General features: G+C 41.8%; 1 protein-coding gene across 2 annotated transcripts in view; it reads right to left on the bottom strand.

Annotated features, from left to right (window-relative positions):
* LOC139455339 (SANT and BTB domain regulator of class switch recombination-like) overlaps nt 1–20,891 on the bottom strand; it is a 40,690-nt gene that overhangs the window by 14,686 nt on the left and 5,113 nt on the right. Inside the window, exons 4-15 of one of the 2 annotated variants that reach the window (XM_071236893.1) lie at nt 19,543–19,612; nt 17,480–17,520; nt 15,949–16,140; nt 14,428–14,486; nt 12,999–13,093; nt 10,804–10,869; nt 8,603–8,689; nt 7,192–7,257; nt 4,840–5,170; nt 4,280–4,440; nt 1,227–1,338; nt 16–148 (exon numbers count right to left, since the gene is read on the bottom strand). In XM_071236893.1, the coding sequence (XP_071092994.1) occupies nt 16–148; nt 1,227–1,338; nt 4,280–4,440; nt 4,840–5,170; nt 7,192–7,257; nt 8,603–8,689; nt 10,804–10,869; nt 12,999–13,093; nt 14,428–14,486; nt 15,949–16,140; nt 17,480–17,520; nt 19,543–19,612 (1,413 nt within the window). Of the gene's footprint in view, nt 1–15; nt 149–1,226; nt 1,339–4,279; nt 4,441–4,839; nt 5,171–7,191; nt 7,258–8,602; nt 8,690–10,803; nt 10,870–12,998; nt 13,094–14,427; nt 14,487–15,948; nt 16,141–17,479; nt 17,521–19,542; nt 19,613–20,891 lie in introns of those variants that run through there. The other variant, XM_071236892.1, reaches the window with a different exon arrangement.

The following is a 20,891-nucleotide window of genomic DNA, read 5'->3' as shown; positions in this document are numbered from 1 at the left end:
AATCTGCACATTCACCTGAGCCTTTGAGGGACTCTTCATCCCCAATCTCGTCATCACTTTCACCGAAAGCAAACTCGTCAATCTCAAAGGACACTTCTCTCTCCACGGTGAGAGCTTGTAGGCGTGGCTGGGGCTTGGGGTGGTGATGCTGGAACACATGGAAGACACTGCTTAACACTACCCCAACTAACAGTTTACAAAAACACTAAAATATCAAACAATAGTCATCATTGTAACAAATGTTATATTTGGGATAAAACTTTCTGAGTAAAGTACAGATTCTCGTACTTTTTGGGGTTGACTCCCATTTGGGATTCGAACCCACACTGCACCTAATCGCCAGCACACACCGAGGCTTCCACAAAACGAAAGTCCGACAACTGGTGGTCTAGATCACATACTTTGTGTACCCCTCTGACAAGTGTGTATTGGCACGGTTCCGTTGGGTGGTTGCTGAGTGGGTTAGAACGCTGACTTTGTGTGCTGGAGATTAGGTGCCTCGCTCTGGCAGCGTTGGTTCGAATCCCGGACGGGATTCAACCCCAAATAGTACAAGAATCTGTACTTTACTCCGAAAGTGTTATCCCAAATATAACATTTGACCACTTTCTAAATGGCATTGTGTGTCAATAGTCATCATTGTCAGTAATTCTAAGAATACTACCTCTATTACATCACTGCCATAAATCCTGTGTTTTTGGTGTCATCACACTATAAAATCTTCAAATTTCCAACAGAGAGGACCGCCTCCGTGATCTAATGGTAGAGCGTCCGCCCGGAGAGCTGAAGGTCCGGGGTTCGATCCCCGATCGCGTCATACCCAAAGACTTTAAAAGATGGTACTTGTTGTTACCCTGACTGACATTAAGTGGCTAAAACAAGTGTCTGAGTGGGGTATTCATGTTAAACTGCGGCATGGTATCTCAGTGAGCTAGCACTATAAATCGGCATCAGTCCAGACTAGTACAAACAGCCACACACACATACACGTGCATGCACGTTGCTATATAAGTGCAATAATCTTGGACGCGACGTTAAACCCAATTTCACCTCACCTCCAACAGAGAGAAGTGAGGTTTCCCTCATTGCGCATGCACAAGAGCCTTTAGGCAACTAGATACTACTTCCTACACAACTGTTTATAGATAGTTTACACTAATGAGGACTTCTGTTGCAAAACAAGAGACAAAGTGATCTAGCTAAAATATTATATATCAACAAGCTACCTCTATTTTCTTGTCCTCTTCTCCTGGGGAGGACAACTTGGATATATGCACCCCTGATGACCTTGACCTACTGGCAAACACCTCATTGCCAAATATGTTGAGCTCGGCTTCACTGAAACATGACCAGAGAAATATACCTGACATATAACAGTCAAACTACAACTAATATGACTTTTAACATGAGTGAGTTGGGTTTAAGGCCGCTTTTAACATTACTCCAGTTATATCACGGCGTGTCAGCTTAATGAATGGAGGAAAGCCCGAATTGATGCAAGTCTCAGACGTTTAGCACTTTGGTGAAACCCACAAGCGCATAGAAACAAAATCAGTGCGAACTGGGAGTCAAACCCACAATCATAGGTTTCTGGCATGCCCAAGGGACGCAACTCTGCACAGCATCACGACGCCTTAGACGACTGGGCCACCCATGCCCCCTGACTTTTAAAAAAACGAGGCATTCATGTTGTATGTATCCATTCTCTGTCAACTAAAGTTCATTTCAAGGCATCAATAGCGGTAATCTGACCTTGGTTGCTGTAAATAATCTTCTGATCTCTTCAAACAAAATTTCACCGAAATCAATGTAAACAATATTGAATGAAATTTTGATTAATATTGATAAAAAATGGCACAAACATAAGTCCAGATAAACAACGAACATGTTTTTATGACCAGATAGTGTAATAATAGGATTAAAGTGCAGACTTCAGTTCGGACTTGTTGATTGGTATTTCCGGTGTTATCTGCTCACAGTGATCAGCTGATAATCTTTTTTTGCAATGGGGAAAACACATTGTGTCAGTGTACAACTTGAGTTTATAAAAAATGTGCATAAATTTTGGGAAACATGCGTTACCGCACACTATAACCGCGCTATATTGAAAGGCTGTAATAGCGAAGGAACACTGTATCTGACAACATTTGCACACGTCATGTAACACTCGAGATTAGGTGCTAAATCTCACACAACCACATGACACACAGGCTCATTTGCATTCAAATATATTTTTCTTCCTAAAACTAGTTTTACTATATTTTCAAATTCAAATTTACATTAACCAGGCTTCTGGCATCAACAGTGGGATGACAGCACGTGAGGTATTTATTTGAGCAGCAAAATTCAGTAAATTCTGTTTGCCTCTATCAAGCCCCTACCAGTGCCTGGTCCTAGATCGGAGTTCTTGTACACTGGGGCTTGACAACTCTGCCACAGGGCAACAATGCAAACTATGCAGCTTGCTTCTAGCTTCCTCATGTCAGTGCGAGAGTTAGTGGTATTTGTGTCTCAAAGGCTTCTCAGGGTCTCTCTACCATGAGACGGGGGCACGGGTGGCCCACCAGAAACCTATGATTGTGGGTTCCAATCCCGGGTTCGCCCCGATTATGTTTCTAGGTTTGTCAGCACCATACCCGTGCTCGTGGGTTTCACCGAAGTGGTAAATGTCTGAGACCTGCATCACTTCGGGCTTTCCTCCCACATTAAGCTGACACGCCGTGATATAACTGGAATACTGTTAAAAGCGGCGTTAAACCCAACTCACTCACTCACTCTTCCATGAGGCTCCTCAGTAATACTTTTTTGGGGAAGACATGAACCTGGTGGTCCAAGGATGACTTGGAGTCTAAGCCACGAGTGAGTGTGTGAGTATGGTTTTACGCCGCTTTTAGCAATATTCCAGCAATATCACAGCGGGGGACACCTTAAATGGGCTTCACACATTGTACCCATGTCGGGAATCGAACCCGGGTCTTCGGCGTGATGAGCGAACGCTTTAACCACTAGGCTACCCGACCGCCCTCTAAGCCACGAAACCTGGGCTAAGGGCTGACAATGGAGGTCTAAGGCATGGACATGGGGGTCTTAAGCATGAACATGGAGGTCTAAGGCATGAACATGGGGATCTAAGGCATGAACATGGAGGTCTAAGGCATAAACATGAGGTCTAAGGCATGAACATAGGGGTCTAAGGCCTGAACATGAGTTTTAAGGCTTGAACCTGGAGGTCTAAGGCCTGAACATGGAGGTCTAAGGCATTAACATGAAGGTCTAGGGTCTGAACATGAGGTTTAAGGCATGAACATCCGGGTCTTAGGCATGAATATGCAGGTCTAAGGCCTGAACATGAGGTCTAAGGCATGAACATGAGGATCTTAGGCATGAACATGGAGGTCTAAGGCATGAACATGGGGTCTAAGGCATGAACATGCAGGTCTAAGGCATGAACATGGGGTCTAAGGCATGAACATGGGGTCTAAGGCATGAACATGCAGGTCTAAGGCATCGACATGGGGGTCAAAGGCATAAACATGAGGTCTGAGGCATAAACATGCAGATCTAAGGCATGAAAATGGGCGTCTAAGGCATGAACATGGGGGTCTAAGGCATAAAGGAGGTCTAAGGCATGAACATGGGGGTCTAAGGCATGAACGTGGTGGTCTAAGGCATGCACATGGAGGTCTTAGGCATGAACATGTGGGTTCGAAGGCATGAACATGGAGGTCTAAGGCATGAACATGGAGGTCTAAGCTACACAAACACACACACGTACATGCACGTCGCTATATAAGTGCAATAATCTTGGACGCGACGTTAAACCCCATTTCACCTCACCTCACCTATAAGGGCTATATCATGTGAAACTGGCCGTCTAACGCCTACGTCAGTCTAGTGCTAACTAAATAATCATTTGTCACAGCCTGGACCTGGCCATTTCATGTGCAGTCATAGTTCATACAATGGTGCTTTCACGTGTTTGTTTGTTTGTTGTTTAACGCCACACCCAGCAATATTCCAGCTATATGACGGCGGTCTGTAAGTAATCGAGTCTGGACCAGACAATCCAGTGTTTGACATCATGAGCATCGATCGACGTTATTTGGATACAATGACATGGATCAACCAAGCCTGACCACCCGATCCTGTTAGTAGCCTCTCACGACAAGCATAGTCGCCTTTCACGGCAAGCATGGGTTTCACGTGACCCGATCTATAAACATAGGCTGCGTGTTGGCGAACAGATCTGTAAGTAAAACCCAGACGTGATGACACCCACCTGGTGTCTGGCAACCTCTGATAGGGAACGCAGATCACGTCTCGGTGTGCCAGCAGGTCGTCATACACCTTGTGTAGCGGGGACTTGGAGCCAGTGTCAAGGTCACCCCCACCAGGGGTCGCCTCTGTCAGGTTGATGATGTGGTCCTTCACACGGCAACCCTGTAGACATTCACTTTATTTAGCCTTCGAAATACATGCTAGTCTGCTAGCCCGAGACTACAAAATTCTACCGAGGTCAAGTAAAATTCCAATGGTAGAACTCATTGACTAAGCATTTGAGGGCTATAATTCTGAACCAGTTCTCAATGCTTCAATTTTGCTACAAGTTGGAACAGAATAAAGCTGATAGAAAATGCAGGGTTAGAAATTGGCACTAGTCCTATAGTTGCCAAACTGCCCAATGGTAAAGGTATCATAATGACTAGTAGAAAATTGCAATTTTTAAGGGTTTTGCTATATGTTATCATTATAAGGACTAGTGGAAGAAAACTGTTTGTTTCTAACGCTGTAATGTAAACAAAGTAAACATTTTTCAAACAAACAAACAAACAAACAAACCTTATTGAGTTGGACGGGATCGAACCTCATGGTTTTCTGATGACAGCAGGGGTATAACCCGACACACGATGTTGCTGCTGGGCCCACTGCCGTTCCCTCGTTGTCATAGCGGGGGGCTTCTGGGTGGTATTTACAGTGTCCAAACTCTGTAAGCGGGAATGTCTCGCCACATCGACTGCACGCCAGGGAGTTAATTGTCCCCCACACTCGCCAGTATACATCCCGCCAGTACTTCATCTGGGACTTGAGATCCAGCAGGTAGTCGTTCAGATCGAAGGTGGTGTCTCTCACGTGACAGTAGGTCAGTCCTCCACGCTTGTTGACAGTCATTCTGAAGAGTGAGTGAGTGAGTGAGTGAGTGAGTGAGTGAGTGAGTTGTGTTTAACGCCGCTTTTAACAGTATTCCAGTTATATCACGGCGTGTCAGCTTAATGTGGGAGGAAAGCCCTAAGTGATTCAGGTCTCAGACGTTTACCCCTTTTGTGAAACCCACAAGCACAGGTATGGTGCTGACAAACCTAGAAACACAATCGGGGCGAACCTGGATTTGAAACCACAATCATAGGTTTCTGGCAGGCTCAAGGGACGCGATTCTGCACAGCAAATTGCGGCGCCTTAGACGATTGGGCCACCGTGCCCCCTGATTCTGAAGAGGAGTGAAGAAGGGGATCAATGGGTTTCAGATTTGTGGGTGTTCCTGAGTATTCATTGAACAGCAAGATTAATATTTTCAACCTCAGTTTAAACTTAAACTTTCGGGCAGGCGGGTAGCCTAGTGGTAAAAGCGTTCGATCGTAACGCCGTAGACCAGGGTTCAATTCCCGACATGGGTACAATGTGTGAAGCCCATTTCTGGTGTCCCCCGCCGTGATATTGCTGAAATATTGCTAAAAGCGCTGTTAAACCAAACTCACTCACCCAACTTAAACTTTCAGGCATTTAATGCCATGTTTTTAAATGTTTGTTTGTTGTTTCACGCCGCACGTAGCAATATTCCAGCTATACGACGGCGGTCTGTAAATAATCGAGTGCGGACCAGAAAATCCAATGATTTACATCCTGAACATTGATCTACGCAACTACGCAATTGGGATTGATGACATGCATCAACCAAGTCAGCGAGCCTGACCACATAATCCTGTGAGTCGCCTCTTACGACAAGCACATCGTCTTTTATGGCAAGCAAAGGGTTGCTGAAGACCTACTCCAACCCGGATCTTCACGGGCAACCTTTTTTAATTTTGGACATAGAACAAAATCCTATCTTTCAAGAAAGCTATTCATGGGCTGAAAAATCCCCTGTGACAGAGTTTTAAAAACAGTGAGAGAAGCAAACTCCCAACAGAGGGTGTCAGGTTCATTGTTGCTTTGTGGAAGTAAAGCCCAAAATGGCGCAGGTTATGCATGTTTAAAACTTTGGTGAAATCCACGAGCACAAACAAGGTGCTGACCCAGCAAAGGTCATGGACTCATGACTTGGGCAAATCTTTGATTTGACCAGTGGATCCTGGCATGACTAAGGGATGCAACTCTGCACATATGTACTCACACAACATGAACAACAACAAAAATGAACAATTCTGTGACTTCAAAATTTGGAAATTAATTTGAAAGTATCATATTTGTTTTGGTAAACTTGGGAGGAAATAAGATCATTTATGAAATGTCAATTAATCACTTTGACCACCGTGTCTAATAGTGTCAGGAAAGACAGAAAAAAGGATTGTTATTCAACAATAAATTAATTGTCAGCTTTTCATTCCCGCCCGTCTCATCACCAAACCCCTAGCCTCGCATCAATTCCAGTCCTCATCTACCTACAGACAAAGAAAATCACGGGTGGCCCAGTCGTCTAAGGATGCAATTCGCTGTGCAGGGCTAAGTCCCTTTGGCACAAGTTGTGCTGCACAACAGAAACCTATGGTTGTGGGTTCGAATAACTGTTCGCCTGATTATGTTTCTAGGTTTGTCAGCACCATTCCCGTACTCGTAAGTTTCACCAAAGTGGTAAACATCTGAGACCTGAATCACTTCGGGCTTTCCTCCCACATTAAGCTGACACGCCATGATATATCTTGAAACTGTTAACAGCAGCGTTAAATCAACTCACTTACACAGAAACTCTTCCCATATTTGATGAACTACACCATATACATTGTGGTACCAAACATTCCTGCTTCACGTGAATCACAACCGTCAACAGTTTATGTATACAGATGTCTCCAACAATAACAAGAATAAACTATACCAAATCAATTGTCTCCAGCTTCACATTTCAAACAAATATGGATGACAAACTAAAAATAAACAAACTGTTAATACATCAACTACGGTAAAACCGTGACCACTAACCTGCTGGCTACACATTTGACCTTCTTCTCCAGCTTAGATGTGAGGTGTCGTTTACAAATAGAACACCTGAAACAGATGGAGTCTGAAGAAATATCTGACTTCAACATATCATAACGCTATACACAGCTTGAAAATAAATAGGAATAAAGTTAGGGAAGAGAATTTATGGATTCGAATACCTGTCTGGTTTTCTTCGAGGTTGCACGATCAAAAATCACATTCCAACTGTCAAGTTCTTGATCTGAACACGATGCTCTGATTGGTCAGATGAAAGGTCGTTCTGATATAACCCATAATGTTATCTTATTAATTTTGTTGTCCTTACATACATATAATATATGCTCTCTGTCTCGTGGCATTCATTCACCTGATGAAGGAGTAAGCATGTACTCCGAAACATTGACATCCATAAATTATCTTCCTTATGTATATCTCACTAAAAGGCCTTTCAAAGACAGGAATAAAGTTAGGTTGGAAAAAAACAGTAATTAAATCTTATAAGAATAACTTGGCTCCCTACACAGAGACAAATCCTGGAATTTCAAATAGGGGGTGGACAAGCACCACATGCTAAGGGTGTTATGATACACATACCTAATGTATCAATACACACTATGATACTTGCGGCATGATATGATACGTATTGCGATACTGAATTTGTACTGTATTTTGGAGAAATTGTGTATGTTCCATGTAGCCTGGTTGACAAGAGCTTGTTGCAGTCAGCTAGTTTGTGTTTAACTTTCTACTTGCTGGAGAAGCCAGGTTATCATGGTTACTGCAAAATTAAATAAATGTTAACACCATATTTTACCACATACCAGAATTATAACCAATCTCAATAAAATCAGATCTTAGTTCTCACTACTGCTAAACAAAGATATGAGGACATCCCATTAGGGTCACGTCAGAACGACCTTTCATCCGACCAATCAGAGAGTTGCTTACCAGATCATGAAAGTGACAGTTGGAATGTGTTTTCTAATCATCCAACCTCGAACACAGGGTATTCCGAACGATAGTTACGGGCTTTACGACTGAATCCATACAATCTAGACCACCTATTAACCAGTCCTGAATGTTCTTTTGTTCATTTTTCAAATTTTTAATAGACAATTTGTCAAAATATGTTCAGAAACGTAGTCACCAGTTTGAAACTGGTGCCATAAAGCATGAGAAAGCTGCCTTCTGATTGGCTAATGTCGCTACTTATCAGTCATTCCATTTGTCAGTCAAATAAATTTTTAAAAATCCCAAATTCTCAAAAGGACCAGTCCACCACTATTTGGTTAAGATGTCACTCATGGTTTTTGAGTTCTGCTCCGGAAACGAAACGTGACGGACGGATGGACGACTTTATCCCCCTTCCATTTCATGGCAAAGGATAAAAATACTGCAACCCACTACTTACTTGAAGAGGGAGACAGCACTCTCGAGAGAGTCGGGCGATGTATTCTCCACATCAAACAGCTTCTCCAACTTCTTGCTGAACAGCTTGCTGTGGTAAATACAAGACAGACATTCAGATGAAGAAGTTAGTGAGAGCATGCATATGTATGCAGTTTTACATCACAGGCTGCCATAGTGCAGCAATATCACAACAACATACAACAGAGCTTCTTATAAGCTGCATATTTGCACAAAATACGCATAATTAATCACCACAACCCATATAAATGCTGTGGCGTACGAGTACGAGTACAAATACGTATGAAAAGATTTTAAAAGCCCCAATGGTATAACCACTACGCGTAATTACAAAGGGTGTGCGGTATTACCGGTATATGGGTAAATTGGCGTTCACTCTTTCCTCGGCAGGCATCACAATATCATATTTTAATGCTCGATACATCAGGTGATTTCATCAAATAGCGATTTTTATCACGTGTTTAATGTGATACATTTGCCAGATACCTTTGAAATGTTTCTGTAATTCCAAAATGCAAATTTGCAATTCTGGAGTTCCTCTGTGGCAGTGGTGTCACACCAAGTTACCCCTGTCTCATGCATACAGTCAAGACTTGTTAATCTGACACTCGTTAATCTGACAATTGGCTTTATCTGACACTTATGATGGGAACCGATGCTATTTAGACCCGTTAATCCGACAGTCTCTCACACCGACTCTGACACACCTAATTTGCAACAATTTACTGAAATCACTCATTAATCAGTCTCATTAAACCAACACAGTGATCAGCTTAGTCTGTGGTCATCTGTCCGCGAGTAAACAGCCAGTGTTTTAAAGCGAGACGAGTCGGCTGGTAGCTGCATATTACAAAGCTGCAGAGATAAACTTTGCTTAACAATAAACAATTAATGCTTAAAATAAAGAAAACAGGATTAATCACATGCTTAGATTACATCAATCTTATTAAAATCAGATACAAGTTCTCGCTATCACCGAGGACATCCCATTACAGGTCACAACAGAAGAACCTTTTGCGAACTATGACCAACGAACGTTGGTACTACTTAATTTTGTTTATCCAACATACTCATTTATTCAACATTATCATATGCAACAAGCCATGTCAGATTAACAAGACTTGACTGTATTTATTGACTGAGTAAACATCATGTTGTACCAGCATCTTGTTTTGTTCAATTCATGAACTTCAGTTCCTACCTTATGTATCAGATTTCTTCTGAATTCAAAATTTAGGATACCGTATTCAATGTAATAAGCTCCCAGGGCGCTCTCAAAATTAGAAATAGGGGGTTCTTATTAGAATAAAATTTTAGTGGAAAGATCGTATATTTCGTGGTCTATGCTGACAGCCTGAAATGATACAAGAGAAACATCTGTGCGTATTATAAGTATTATATATTCCAAGAATTCAATTGCTCATTATTAAGGATGCATATTACACACAAGAGCGTATTATACACGAATAAATAAGCTAATTGGGATTTATTCACAAGCCAATATATTAGCAAATATCGCTGTGGGCGCTTATTAGAGTGGGGCGCTTATTACCTCGAATACGGTATACAATATATTGTGATACATATCACAATATGGCCTTGTGCATTATAAAACACTGTTATACACTTTAAATTGAGTGAGTGAGTTGGGTTTAACGCCACTTTTAACAGTATTCCAGTTATATCCTGGCGTGACAGCTTAATGTGGGAGGAAAGCCCGAAGTGATGCAGGTTTCAGATGTTTACCACTTTGGCGAAACCCATGAGCACGGGTATGGTGCTGACAAACCTAGAAACATAATTGCAGTGAACCTGGATTCGAACCCACAATCATAGGTTTCTGACATGCCCAAGGGATGCAACTCTGCACAGCGAATTGCAGCGCCTTAGATGATTGGGCCACCCGTGCCCCCTACATGGACAGATGCAGTGACCAAATATTGATATACACAAAGGCCTTGCAATAATTATTTTGCATATATCGACAATGCACGATCAGCTGTGTAAAAAAAGTCTGGATGGTAACTGTAAAACTAGACTGTCAATTTATCAGACTTGCAACTCTGGCTGCCTGGCTGATATGTCATATCTTAAGTTTAAACACTACTGGGTATATAGAGACACGCGATCTGCAATGAACTAAAAAATCCTTTATTTTTGTGGGAAGTGTCACAAAAGTTTCACCTCTTAAACTTGTCTTTCCTGTCCTTGATCTCATCTGCTTCAGAATGTGTGAACAGGTCGGCAATTCTGAGAAAGAATAAAACATGAGTGGTTTATCAGAGGTGTAATGAGTGAGCGAGTGAGTATGGTTTTACGCTGCTTTTAGCAATATTCCAGCAATATCATGGCGGGGGACACCAGAAATGGGCTTCACACATTCTACCCATGTCAGGAATCGAACCCGGGTCTTTGGTGTGACGAGTGAGTGAGTATGGTTTTACGCCACTTTTAGCAATATTCCCGCAATATCATGGCGGGGGACACCAGAAATGGGCTTCACACATTCTACCCATGTCAGGAATCGAACCCGGGTCTTTGGTGTAACGAGCGAACGCTTTAACCACTAGGCTACCCAATCGCTTTGAACAGTATTTCAGTTAAATTACGCCATGTCTGCTTGATGCGAGAGGAAGTGAAACCCACGAGCATGGGTATGGTGCTGATAAACCTAGAAATATAATCAGGACAAACCTGGGATTCAAACCCACAATGATAGGTTCCTGGCATGCCCAAGGGACACAACTCCGTCGCCTCAGACAAATGGACCCTAGCGCCCCACAATAGTATGATGAATGAATGACATGGTGGAAGGTAGCACACTGAAGGCCTATTCCCATGATGCTCATGTACAGACCATGGGAGATAACTCTTAAAACAGGCCTTGAAAGAACCAAATGAAAAACTAATGAAGGCATGTGATCCACTGATTCATGGTTTTATCTAGACCAGCTCAGAAGTTCATATTCAGCCCCAAGTCTGCAGCAAATGTCAGTGAAAATTCCCCAATGGTAATTAATGTTAATATAGTTATAACTAATGGATGACTTGGTCAAGGTGGGGGCGGTCGGGTATCCTAGTGGTTAAAGCGTTCGCTCGTTACGCCGAAGACCCGGGTTCGATTCACGACATGGGTGCAATGTGTGAAGCCCATTTCTGGTGTCCCCCGCCGTGATATTGCTGGAATATTGCTAAAAGCGGCGTAAAATCAAACTCACTCACTCACTCACTCACTTGGTCAAGGTGACTTGTATTTTACTGATAACAGGACCAATAAAGAGTGAGTGAGTGACTTGGGTTTAACGCCGCTTTTAACAGTATTCCAGTTATATCAAGGCATGTCAGCTTAATGTGGGAGGAAAGCCTGAAGCAATGCAGGTCTCAGACATTTACCACTTTAGTGAAACAGACGAGCACAGGTATGGTGCTGACAAACCTAGAAACATAATCGCGGTGAACCGAGATTCAAACCCACAATCATAGGTTTCTGGCGTGCCCAAGGGCTGAAACTCTGCACAGCGAGTCGCAGCGCCTTAGACGACTGGGCCACCCGTGCCCCCGTACCAATAAGGAGCATGTGGTTAATTTTACATTATAGCATTAAATCAGGAGACAAACATTTGGAGATAAACATACAGTGTTTTCAATGTAGACCAAGGTTACCTGTAGATTTAACCACACTAAATTGAATTTGGAACCGAACACGCAGCATGAGGTTTCAAATGTTAAATTTGGCGCAGTTAAATCTGCAGGTAGATTGCTCTACAATGAAAGCACCGTAGGTTTATCTCCAATCTACAATGACTAAATAAAACACAACTTCTTTGGTGCTAGCAAATATATTGAGTGGAGCGGCATGGTTTGAGTCCAGTGTTTTGAGTGGGTTGTCGATCTGAATTACAGAATCACCGACAACAAACAAAACAAAATGATACCATTAAGACGTCACATCGCTCCTTGTGTCACATCGCTCCTTGTGACACAAGAGAGATGATACTTAAATAAGAATACCGACAATGACTGAAAAAAGTACTATTCTATGGATATTAGCTTCAGCGGTGATGTGGCTGTCAAATTGGCTGTTTCAATCAGATGGGGTTCACTGTGATTTGATACCTCTGATTGACCAATCAGAATCAAGTAATATCCAAATTCAGGGTAGAAAACATTGTTAAGGTATCTCTGATATTAAGAAAATAAGAACTTAAATTACAATTTTTCCCAATTTTGCTGTCAAGGGCAGTCAGTTTAAAATCCTCTCTAATTCCCAGCTAGTTTGATTGAGCATATAACCAACAATCATGGCTCACTGTCCATAGTTTGCCATGTGCAGCCTTATATGCTCGACATAATCTCTGAACATGGCATGCCACACATACCTTGTGACGAGCTTGTCGTTGATGCAGTTCATATTACAGTTGGTGGCGACGATGGAGGACATTTGCTTGTGGCAGTACTCGATACATTCCTGAACCTACAACACGGCACACGCTAGAAACACAAAACTATTACACAGTTTCTCAGTCCCATTACTTCCTGTGGAAACAAATTATGTTTGAAGATCTTCTCAAACCAACAATAACTTGTTAGACACATGGACAGCCCATATGCTGAATACAGACTATTTGGGCGTATTCAACAGACAAAGATACACCCTAAACATCTAAATATTCTGCTAGTGGCATCAGAACTTTATTCTTGGTAATATTTTCTTGGAACTTTTGACCAGATGTGATCATGCTGTTCCCTCAACAAGGAAAGATTACACCTTCCTAAGATTGTATTTGTTTGTTGTTTTAACGCCCACTCAGCAATATTACAGCTTTATGACCACTGTTTGTAAATAATCGAGTCTTAACCAGACAATCCAGTGATTGACATCATGAGCATTGATCTACACAGTTGGGATATGATGACATGCATCAACCAAGTCAGAGAGCCTGACCACCCGATACCGTTAGTCGCCTCTTACAACAAGTATTGGTTCCTAATAAGACCAATTCTGACCCTGAGTTTCATGGGGCCCTTCCTAAGAAATTGTAGGGGTACAGAGACGTATGGCTGGGATAGCTGTCTATTCCATCACACTCATTAACCTCAAAGTATGAACATGAACACAAAGAAATCATTTCTGCTCTTGGAGTCTTGATTTTGGAGTCTTGACCCCAATGCTTCATTAAAACTGTGTTTGTTTGTTTGTTTGTTTGTTTGTTTATTTGTTGTTTAACGCCGCACTCAGCATTACTCCAGCTATATGACCGCGGTCTGTAGATAATCGTGTCTGGACCAGACAACGCAACTGGGATACGATGACATGCATCAACCAAGTCAGAGAGCCTGACCACCCAATCCTGTTAGTCGCCTTTTTACAACAAGCATAGTTGCCTTTTACAGCAAGCATGGGTTGCTGAAGACCTATTCTACCCTGGATCTTCATGGGTCTAAAACTATATAACTAGATACAGTAAGGATATTTTAAAATATATAGCATAGAGACCTGGTTAAAATTTAATTATTTTGTTTTAGGTTGTTTTTCACTCAACAACACTCTAAACAACGTAAACAATTAACAAGTTGTTAGAGTAAACATGGTACATTAAGGCTGACTTACTAAAACTAAAGATAAAAAAACAACATTTCAAATCAACATAACAAAAAGCAAACAAAAAGATGTTTTAAAAAGTATGTTTTCATTCATTTAGCTTTTTCATTTCTTTTTCACTCTGGTAAAATTATGGAGAGACTAGAATTGAAGAAGAAATTAAATTGGCTTGACTGTACAAGAACTGACTACATTTATCAACGTACCAGATTGTCCATTTTGAGAAAGTCAGATGAGATGAGAATGGAGACCACATTGTTTGGTTCTGAAAACAAACAATGTCAAACAACTTGTCTGGTCATACATAACAATTTGTTCTCAAGCAATGACTTTCATACATTTATTGGGATGAGCAAGTTGCAGAACACTTCTTGCTCTCTGGGGAGTGGTTAATATCAACGTCAACCATTTCATATCAATTCGATGATCTATTTTATCAAGACCAATATTGCCAAACCAAGGGACCATTTATTGCTCAATAAATAACTTGAAAGTGATTTCATTGCATTTGATTGGCTAACCAAGCTGCTTTAAAGGTTATGCGTCCACATATGTAAACAGAATACAGCCACGCCAACCATAGGGACTGCTTTAGGGATTTTGTATTGTTGTCAACAATATGGCTGTTATGATCCACACACATATTCAGTGAATCAACCCGTATCTCTTCATGAATTGAATTCTATATTCGTGACCACTAGAATTGAATATGTACAAATTTTTTTGTAAAGAATGTTTTTTACTTGAACTCATCTGTTATTTATCAAATTGAGATATGCAAAACGGAATACCGTATTCGACGTAATAAGCACCCAGGGCGCTATCAAAATTAGAAATAGGGGGCTCTTATTTGAATGTTATTTGGGTGAAAAATACAGAGTTGAAAGATAAATTTCGTGGTTTATGCTGACAGCCTGAAATGTTTATGTACGACAGATATATTTTTCCAGAATTAAATGCCCATAATTAAGGTTGCATATAACACACAAGTGCGTATTATACGCGAATAAATAAGTCTTGTGTACATTGATCAATCGGAAGGAGTGCTGATTGGGATTGTTCACTAGCCAATATCTTAGCAAATGTCGCCGTGAGCGCTTATAAGAGCGTAGCGCTTATCACGTCGAATACGGTATATACAAGCCATGCAGTCGCGTAACTTGTGCCAGTTTTCCAAGGCCCCTTATGGTACTGTCAACCAAAACATGAGGCTGTAAGCGGCACTGTCCCTATGTATCGCTTGTTTGCTTCACAAAAATATCACTGAAATGTTTCAACCTAAGCAATAACATGACATACATTACGTACATTTTTAACTCAAGATTTACACTAACACAATGTTTTTCCCCCAACACACAGTCAATACCAGCTGATTACCGTGAGCACGTAACACCAGAAGTAACTTGTTATTGTATTCGTGAATGAGTTTTCATATTCGTTACCGTATATTTGTGACACGTATCATACTAGCCTCATAGTGTATTTGTTGCAGCCCAAGTCAACAGTCATTTTTTTGTTATAAATAAACAAGCAGTCTGTGAAATTATTATTGTTGATGCATTTATTTATAAGAATTGACTTTAACATGTTTTTGCATTTATGATGTTAATGAGATAAAAACTGGTATTGACACTTTGCACAAATTCGTTTGTATTTATCAGTGGTCATTGACCTGTTCCCTGGCAATCTGGAGCAATGTCACATGACGAACATACTGTGTTACTCACCAAGTCTGGGCTTGTCCGGGACGTCTTTTGTTGACCTCTTGACATATTTCATGAGCCAATCAAAGATCTGCACATCACAGTGGACGGATATGTCCACCTCCTCCCAGCGCTGGGCGTCGGTCGACAGGTACTCCGCGAAGTACTTCATCTCCTTCACTAGCAGGTCTCGGGGACAGTTGAAGTCCTTCTTCACTGAAACACATGGCCAGTTATGTAGGGATTATTCTACGAGTGGCTGTCAGGTACCATATATCTTACAAGTTGTTTCAAAACATTTCTTATAAATGAGCGAACGTTTCTTACACAAACTAAAATCGTACCATTAAAGCATTGAATCGATTCATATTTTGTCAATTCATGATCACAGTTGCGCACTAATACATAAAACAAGGGTCATGAGTGACGTCATCCGACTTACACATACCTTGTGTGACCCTCCACGAATAAAGTTTCAGCCATATTTACATTCTAAAACCATAAAGTTTTGACACAGACGTAGGTGAATTGGATTGAAACACGAGAAACCTTTCAATAAATTACATTCAGGAAAGTAGTCCCCCTTAGGTTGTCACCATGCAGTAGCCAATCACAGAATTGGAATTCAATCTCATACGGTTGATACCAGTTATATCAATTGGGTTTTTTCACCCACAGGTGTGTAAGAAACAAATCCCAGGATCATGTGTGTAAAGTGACTATGCTTCAAAATCGGGATTATTATGTGTCTAGAGCCGTATTCCACAAAGTGATCTTGGCACATAAGTGATCGTAACTCCCATACCTTTATGGCAGACTTTTTACAGTCGTAGTGCTTAAGTGATCGTAACTCCCATACCTTTATGGCAGACTTTTTACAGTCGTAGTGCTATAGTGATCATAACTCCCATACCTTTATGGCAGACTTTTTACAGTCGTAGTGCTAAAGTGATCGTAACTCCCATACCTTTATGGCAGGCTTTTTACAGTCGTAGTGCTAAAGTGATCGTAACTCCCATACCTTTAAGGCAGGCTTTTTACAGTCGTAGTGCTAAAGTGATCGTAACTCCCATACCTTTAAGGCAGGCTTTTTACAGTCGTAGCGCTAAAGTGATCATAACTCCCATACCTTCATGGCAGACTTTTTACAGTCGTAGTGCTATAGTGATCGTAACTCCCATACCTTCATGGCAGACTTTTTACAGTCGTAGTGCTATAGTGATCATAACTCCCATACCTTTATGGCAGACTTTTTACAGTCGTAGTGCTAAAGTGATCGTAACTCCAATAGCTTTGCATAGTAGACTTAAGACAGTCGTAGGGCTTAAGTGATCGTAACTCTCATACTATTACAGAGTAGACTTACCACAGTCGTAGGGCTAAGATTGCTTAGGGACGTATTCCACAAAGTGATCTTGGTGCTAAAGTGATCGTAACTCCCATACCTGTATAGTAGACTTTTTACAGTCGTGGTGCTAAAGTGATCGTAACTCCCATACCTTTACATAATAGCCAATTAACTGATGAAATGTAGCAGAAAGACGTCGGTACTCACAGCTCTTGGCTTCATCACAGACATGTATCACCATGATGGGTCTGAAACAAAAGAACAGGCCACTACTCCCACCGTACAATGATGCACTGTTAATACTGACACTACCAGACCTTCATAAATGCTGTATATTTGTGTAAAATACACAAAATAAGTCACCATTACCCTATTATCAAGGATTGATTGATTGGTTTGTTGTTTAACGCCACACTCAGCAATATCCCGGCAGTCTGTAAATAATCAAGTCTGAACCATGACATGTGTCAATCAAGTCAGCGAGCCTGACCACCCGATGCTGTTAGTCGCCTCTTATGACAAGCATAGTCGCCTTTTCGGGAAAGCATGGGTTGCTGAAGACCTATTCTACACCGGATCTTCATAGGTCATTAACAATGATTAAGATTTAGGTTCTTGTGTACAAATATACATGTCAAATATTAAAAACCCAGGGGTACAACAACACTGTGTACCCAGGGTTTTCAGTTTGCAGGCCAATATTCCCTTACAGATGTTTATTTGCTGGTTGAAAGTGCACCACATGTAGTGAATAATGATCACCATGTTCCTACCATGGAACACCCCTGTAGATATACCTACCATGGAACACCCCTGTAGATGTACCTACCATGGAACACTCCTGTAGATGTTCCTACCATGGAACACCCCTGTAGATGTACCTACCATGGAACACCCCTGTAAATATACCTACCATGGAACACCCCTGTAGATATACCTACCATGGAACACCCCTGTAGATGTACCTACCATGGAACACTCCTGTAGATGTTCCTACCATGGAACACCCCTGTAGATGTACCTACCATGGAACACCCCTGTAGATGTACCTACCATGGAACGCCCCTGTAGATATACCTACCATGGAACACCCCCTGTAGATATACCGTGGAACGCCCCTGTAGATATACCTACCATGGAACACCCCTGTAGATGTACCTACCATGGAACACCCCTGTAGATGTACCTACCATGGAACACCCCTGTAGGTGTACCTACCATGGAACGCCCCTGTAGATATACCACAGAACACCCCTGTAAATTTAATGGAATGCCCCTGTAGATATACCATTGAATGCCCATGTAGATGTAATGGAACACCCCCGTAGATATACCATGGAACGCCCCTGTAGATATATTGGAATGCCCCTGTAGATGTAATGGAACACCCCTGTAGATATACCATGGAACACCCCTGTAGATATACCATGGAACGCCACTGTAGATATACCATGGAACACCCCTGTAGATATACCATGGAATGCCACTGTAGATGTATTTGAATGCCCCTATAGATATACCATGGAACACCCCTGTAGATATACCATGGAATGCCCCTGTAGATGTATTTGAACACCCCTATAGATATACCATGGAACACCCCTGTAGATATACCATGGAACGCCACTGTAGATGTATTGGAATGCCCCTGTAGATATACCATGGAATGCCACTGTAGATGTATTTGAATGCCCCTATAGATATACCATGGAACACCCCTGTAGATATACCATGGAATGCCCCTGTAGATGTATTGGAACACCCCTATAGATATACCATGGAACACCCCTGTAGATATACCATGGAACGCCACTGTAGATGTATTGGAATGCCCCTGTAGATATACCATGGAATGCCACTGTAGATGTATTTGAATGCCCCTATAGATATACCATGGAACACCCCTGTAGATATACCATGGAATGCCACTGTAGATGTATTTGAATGCCCCTGTAGATATACCATGGAACACCCCTGTAGATATCCCATGGAACGCCACTGTAGATGTATTGGAATGCCCCTGTAGATATACCATGGAATGCCACGGTAGATGTATTTGAATGCCCCTATAGATATACCATGGAACACCCCTGTAGATATACCATGGAATGCCACTGTAGATGTATTTGAACACCCCTATAGATATACCATGGAACACCCCTGTAGATATACCATGGAATGCCACTGTAGATGTATTTGAATGCCCCTGTAGATATACCATGGAACACCCCTGTAGATATACCATGGAACGCCACTGTAGATGTACCTACCCATGTTCTCCATGTTCGGAGTTCTGAGGTTCACCTTTGACCTCTGTGTTTCCTCGTTCTTCTTTCACTCCTGAAAGGTGAAAGAGTTCTCTTATCAATCATCATCAATACTTCACAGACATGTTCACACTTCATTCCCTCACTACGCATCAATACTTCACAGACGTGTTCACACTTCATTCCTTCACTATGCATCAATACTTCACAGACGTGTTTACACTTCATTCCCTCACTACGCATCAATCCATATTGATACTTTGCAATGTTGTCACTGTTTTCACCAACGAATCCTACAATGGCCTGTTTTCAGCAGGAGGGAAATCAGGAGTACCCAGACCAATGAGCACTAAGATTACATTCGAGAAGCAGCAGAACAATGTATGCACCATCTGCCATAGTGTTGTGTCTAAGGCGCCGTGATTCGCTGTGCAGAGTTGCGTCCCTTGGGCACGCAAGAAACCTATGATTGTGGGTTTGAATCCCTGTTCGCCCCGATTATGTTTCTAGGTTTGTCAGCACCATACCCGTGCTCGTGGGTTTCACCAAAGTGGTAAAGGTCTGAGACCTACATCACTTCGGGCTTTTCTCCCACATCAAGTAACTTTACTTAGAGCCTAGAGTTAGGGTCTGGAATGAATCAATCATTAAGCGGACAGTGTTCATGATTGATGGATGAAATAACAGACACCTATAACTGCTCTTGATTCGCTGTAGGAACAATTACTATTATTGTGCCTCACTAGGGATGCATTATATTTACATTCGCGCACCGCGTAAAAACCCTGAATTTAAGGCCTCTAATATCAGCTAATAGATGGAGGCTGCTGGATGGGCAAAGGTGAGATGGGGTTTAATGTCACATCCACGATTATTGCACTTATGTAGTGATGTGCATGCATGTGTGTGTGTGCATATGGCTGCTTGTTCTAGTCAGGACTGATGCCGATTTATAGTGCTAGTCCACTGAGATACCATGCCGCAGTTTAACATGAATACCCCACTCAGACACAGTATACTGATTCTGAGCTGACCAGTCCTTGTTTTAGCCCCTTAATACTGTGCCAGACAAGTTAACAACAAGTACCATCTTTTAAAGTCTTTTGGTATGACGTGGTATGGTCGAACCCTGAACCTTCCGCTCTCCAGGCTGATGCTCTACCACTAGACCACAGAGGTGGTCAGATGGACAAAGGGAACAAATACCAGGAGTAGAGGTGTTACATGAATAAATGTTCGGAAACCAAATGATTTGAGTCCCTGGCCAGGCAGTGTTGTTGTGTTACATAAAATATACGTGGAGACCCCACAATTTGTACTTCCTCATCTTAAAAAAATATTGACACATATCA

Source organism: Haliotis cracherodii, unplaced genomic scaffold (assembly GCF_022045235.1).
Source record: "Haliotis cracherodii isolate W230 unplaced genomic scaffold, xgHalCrac1.p SCAF_11, whole genome shotgun sequence".
Lineage (NCBI taxonomy): Eukaryota > Metazoa > Mollusca > Gastropoda > Lepetellida > Haliotidae > Haliotis > Haliotis cracherodii.
The sequence above is the reverse complement of the archived record's forward strand: the minus strand, read 5'-3'. Positions and strand labels throughout refer to the sequence as shown.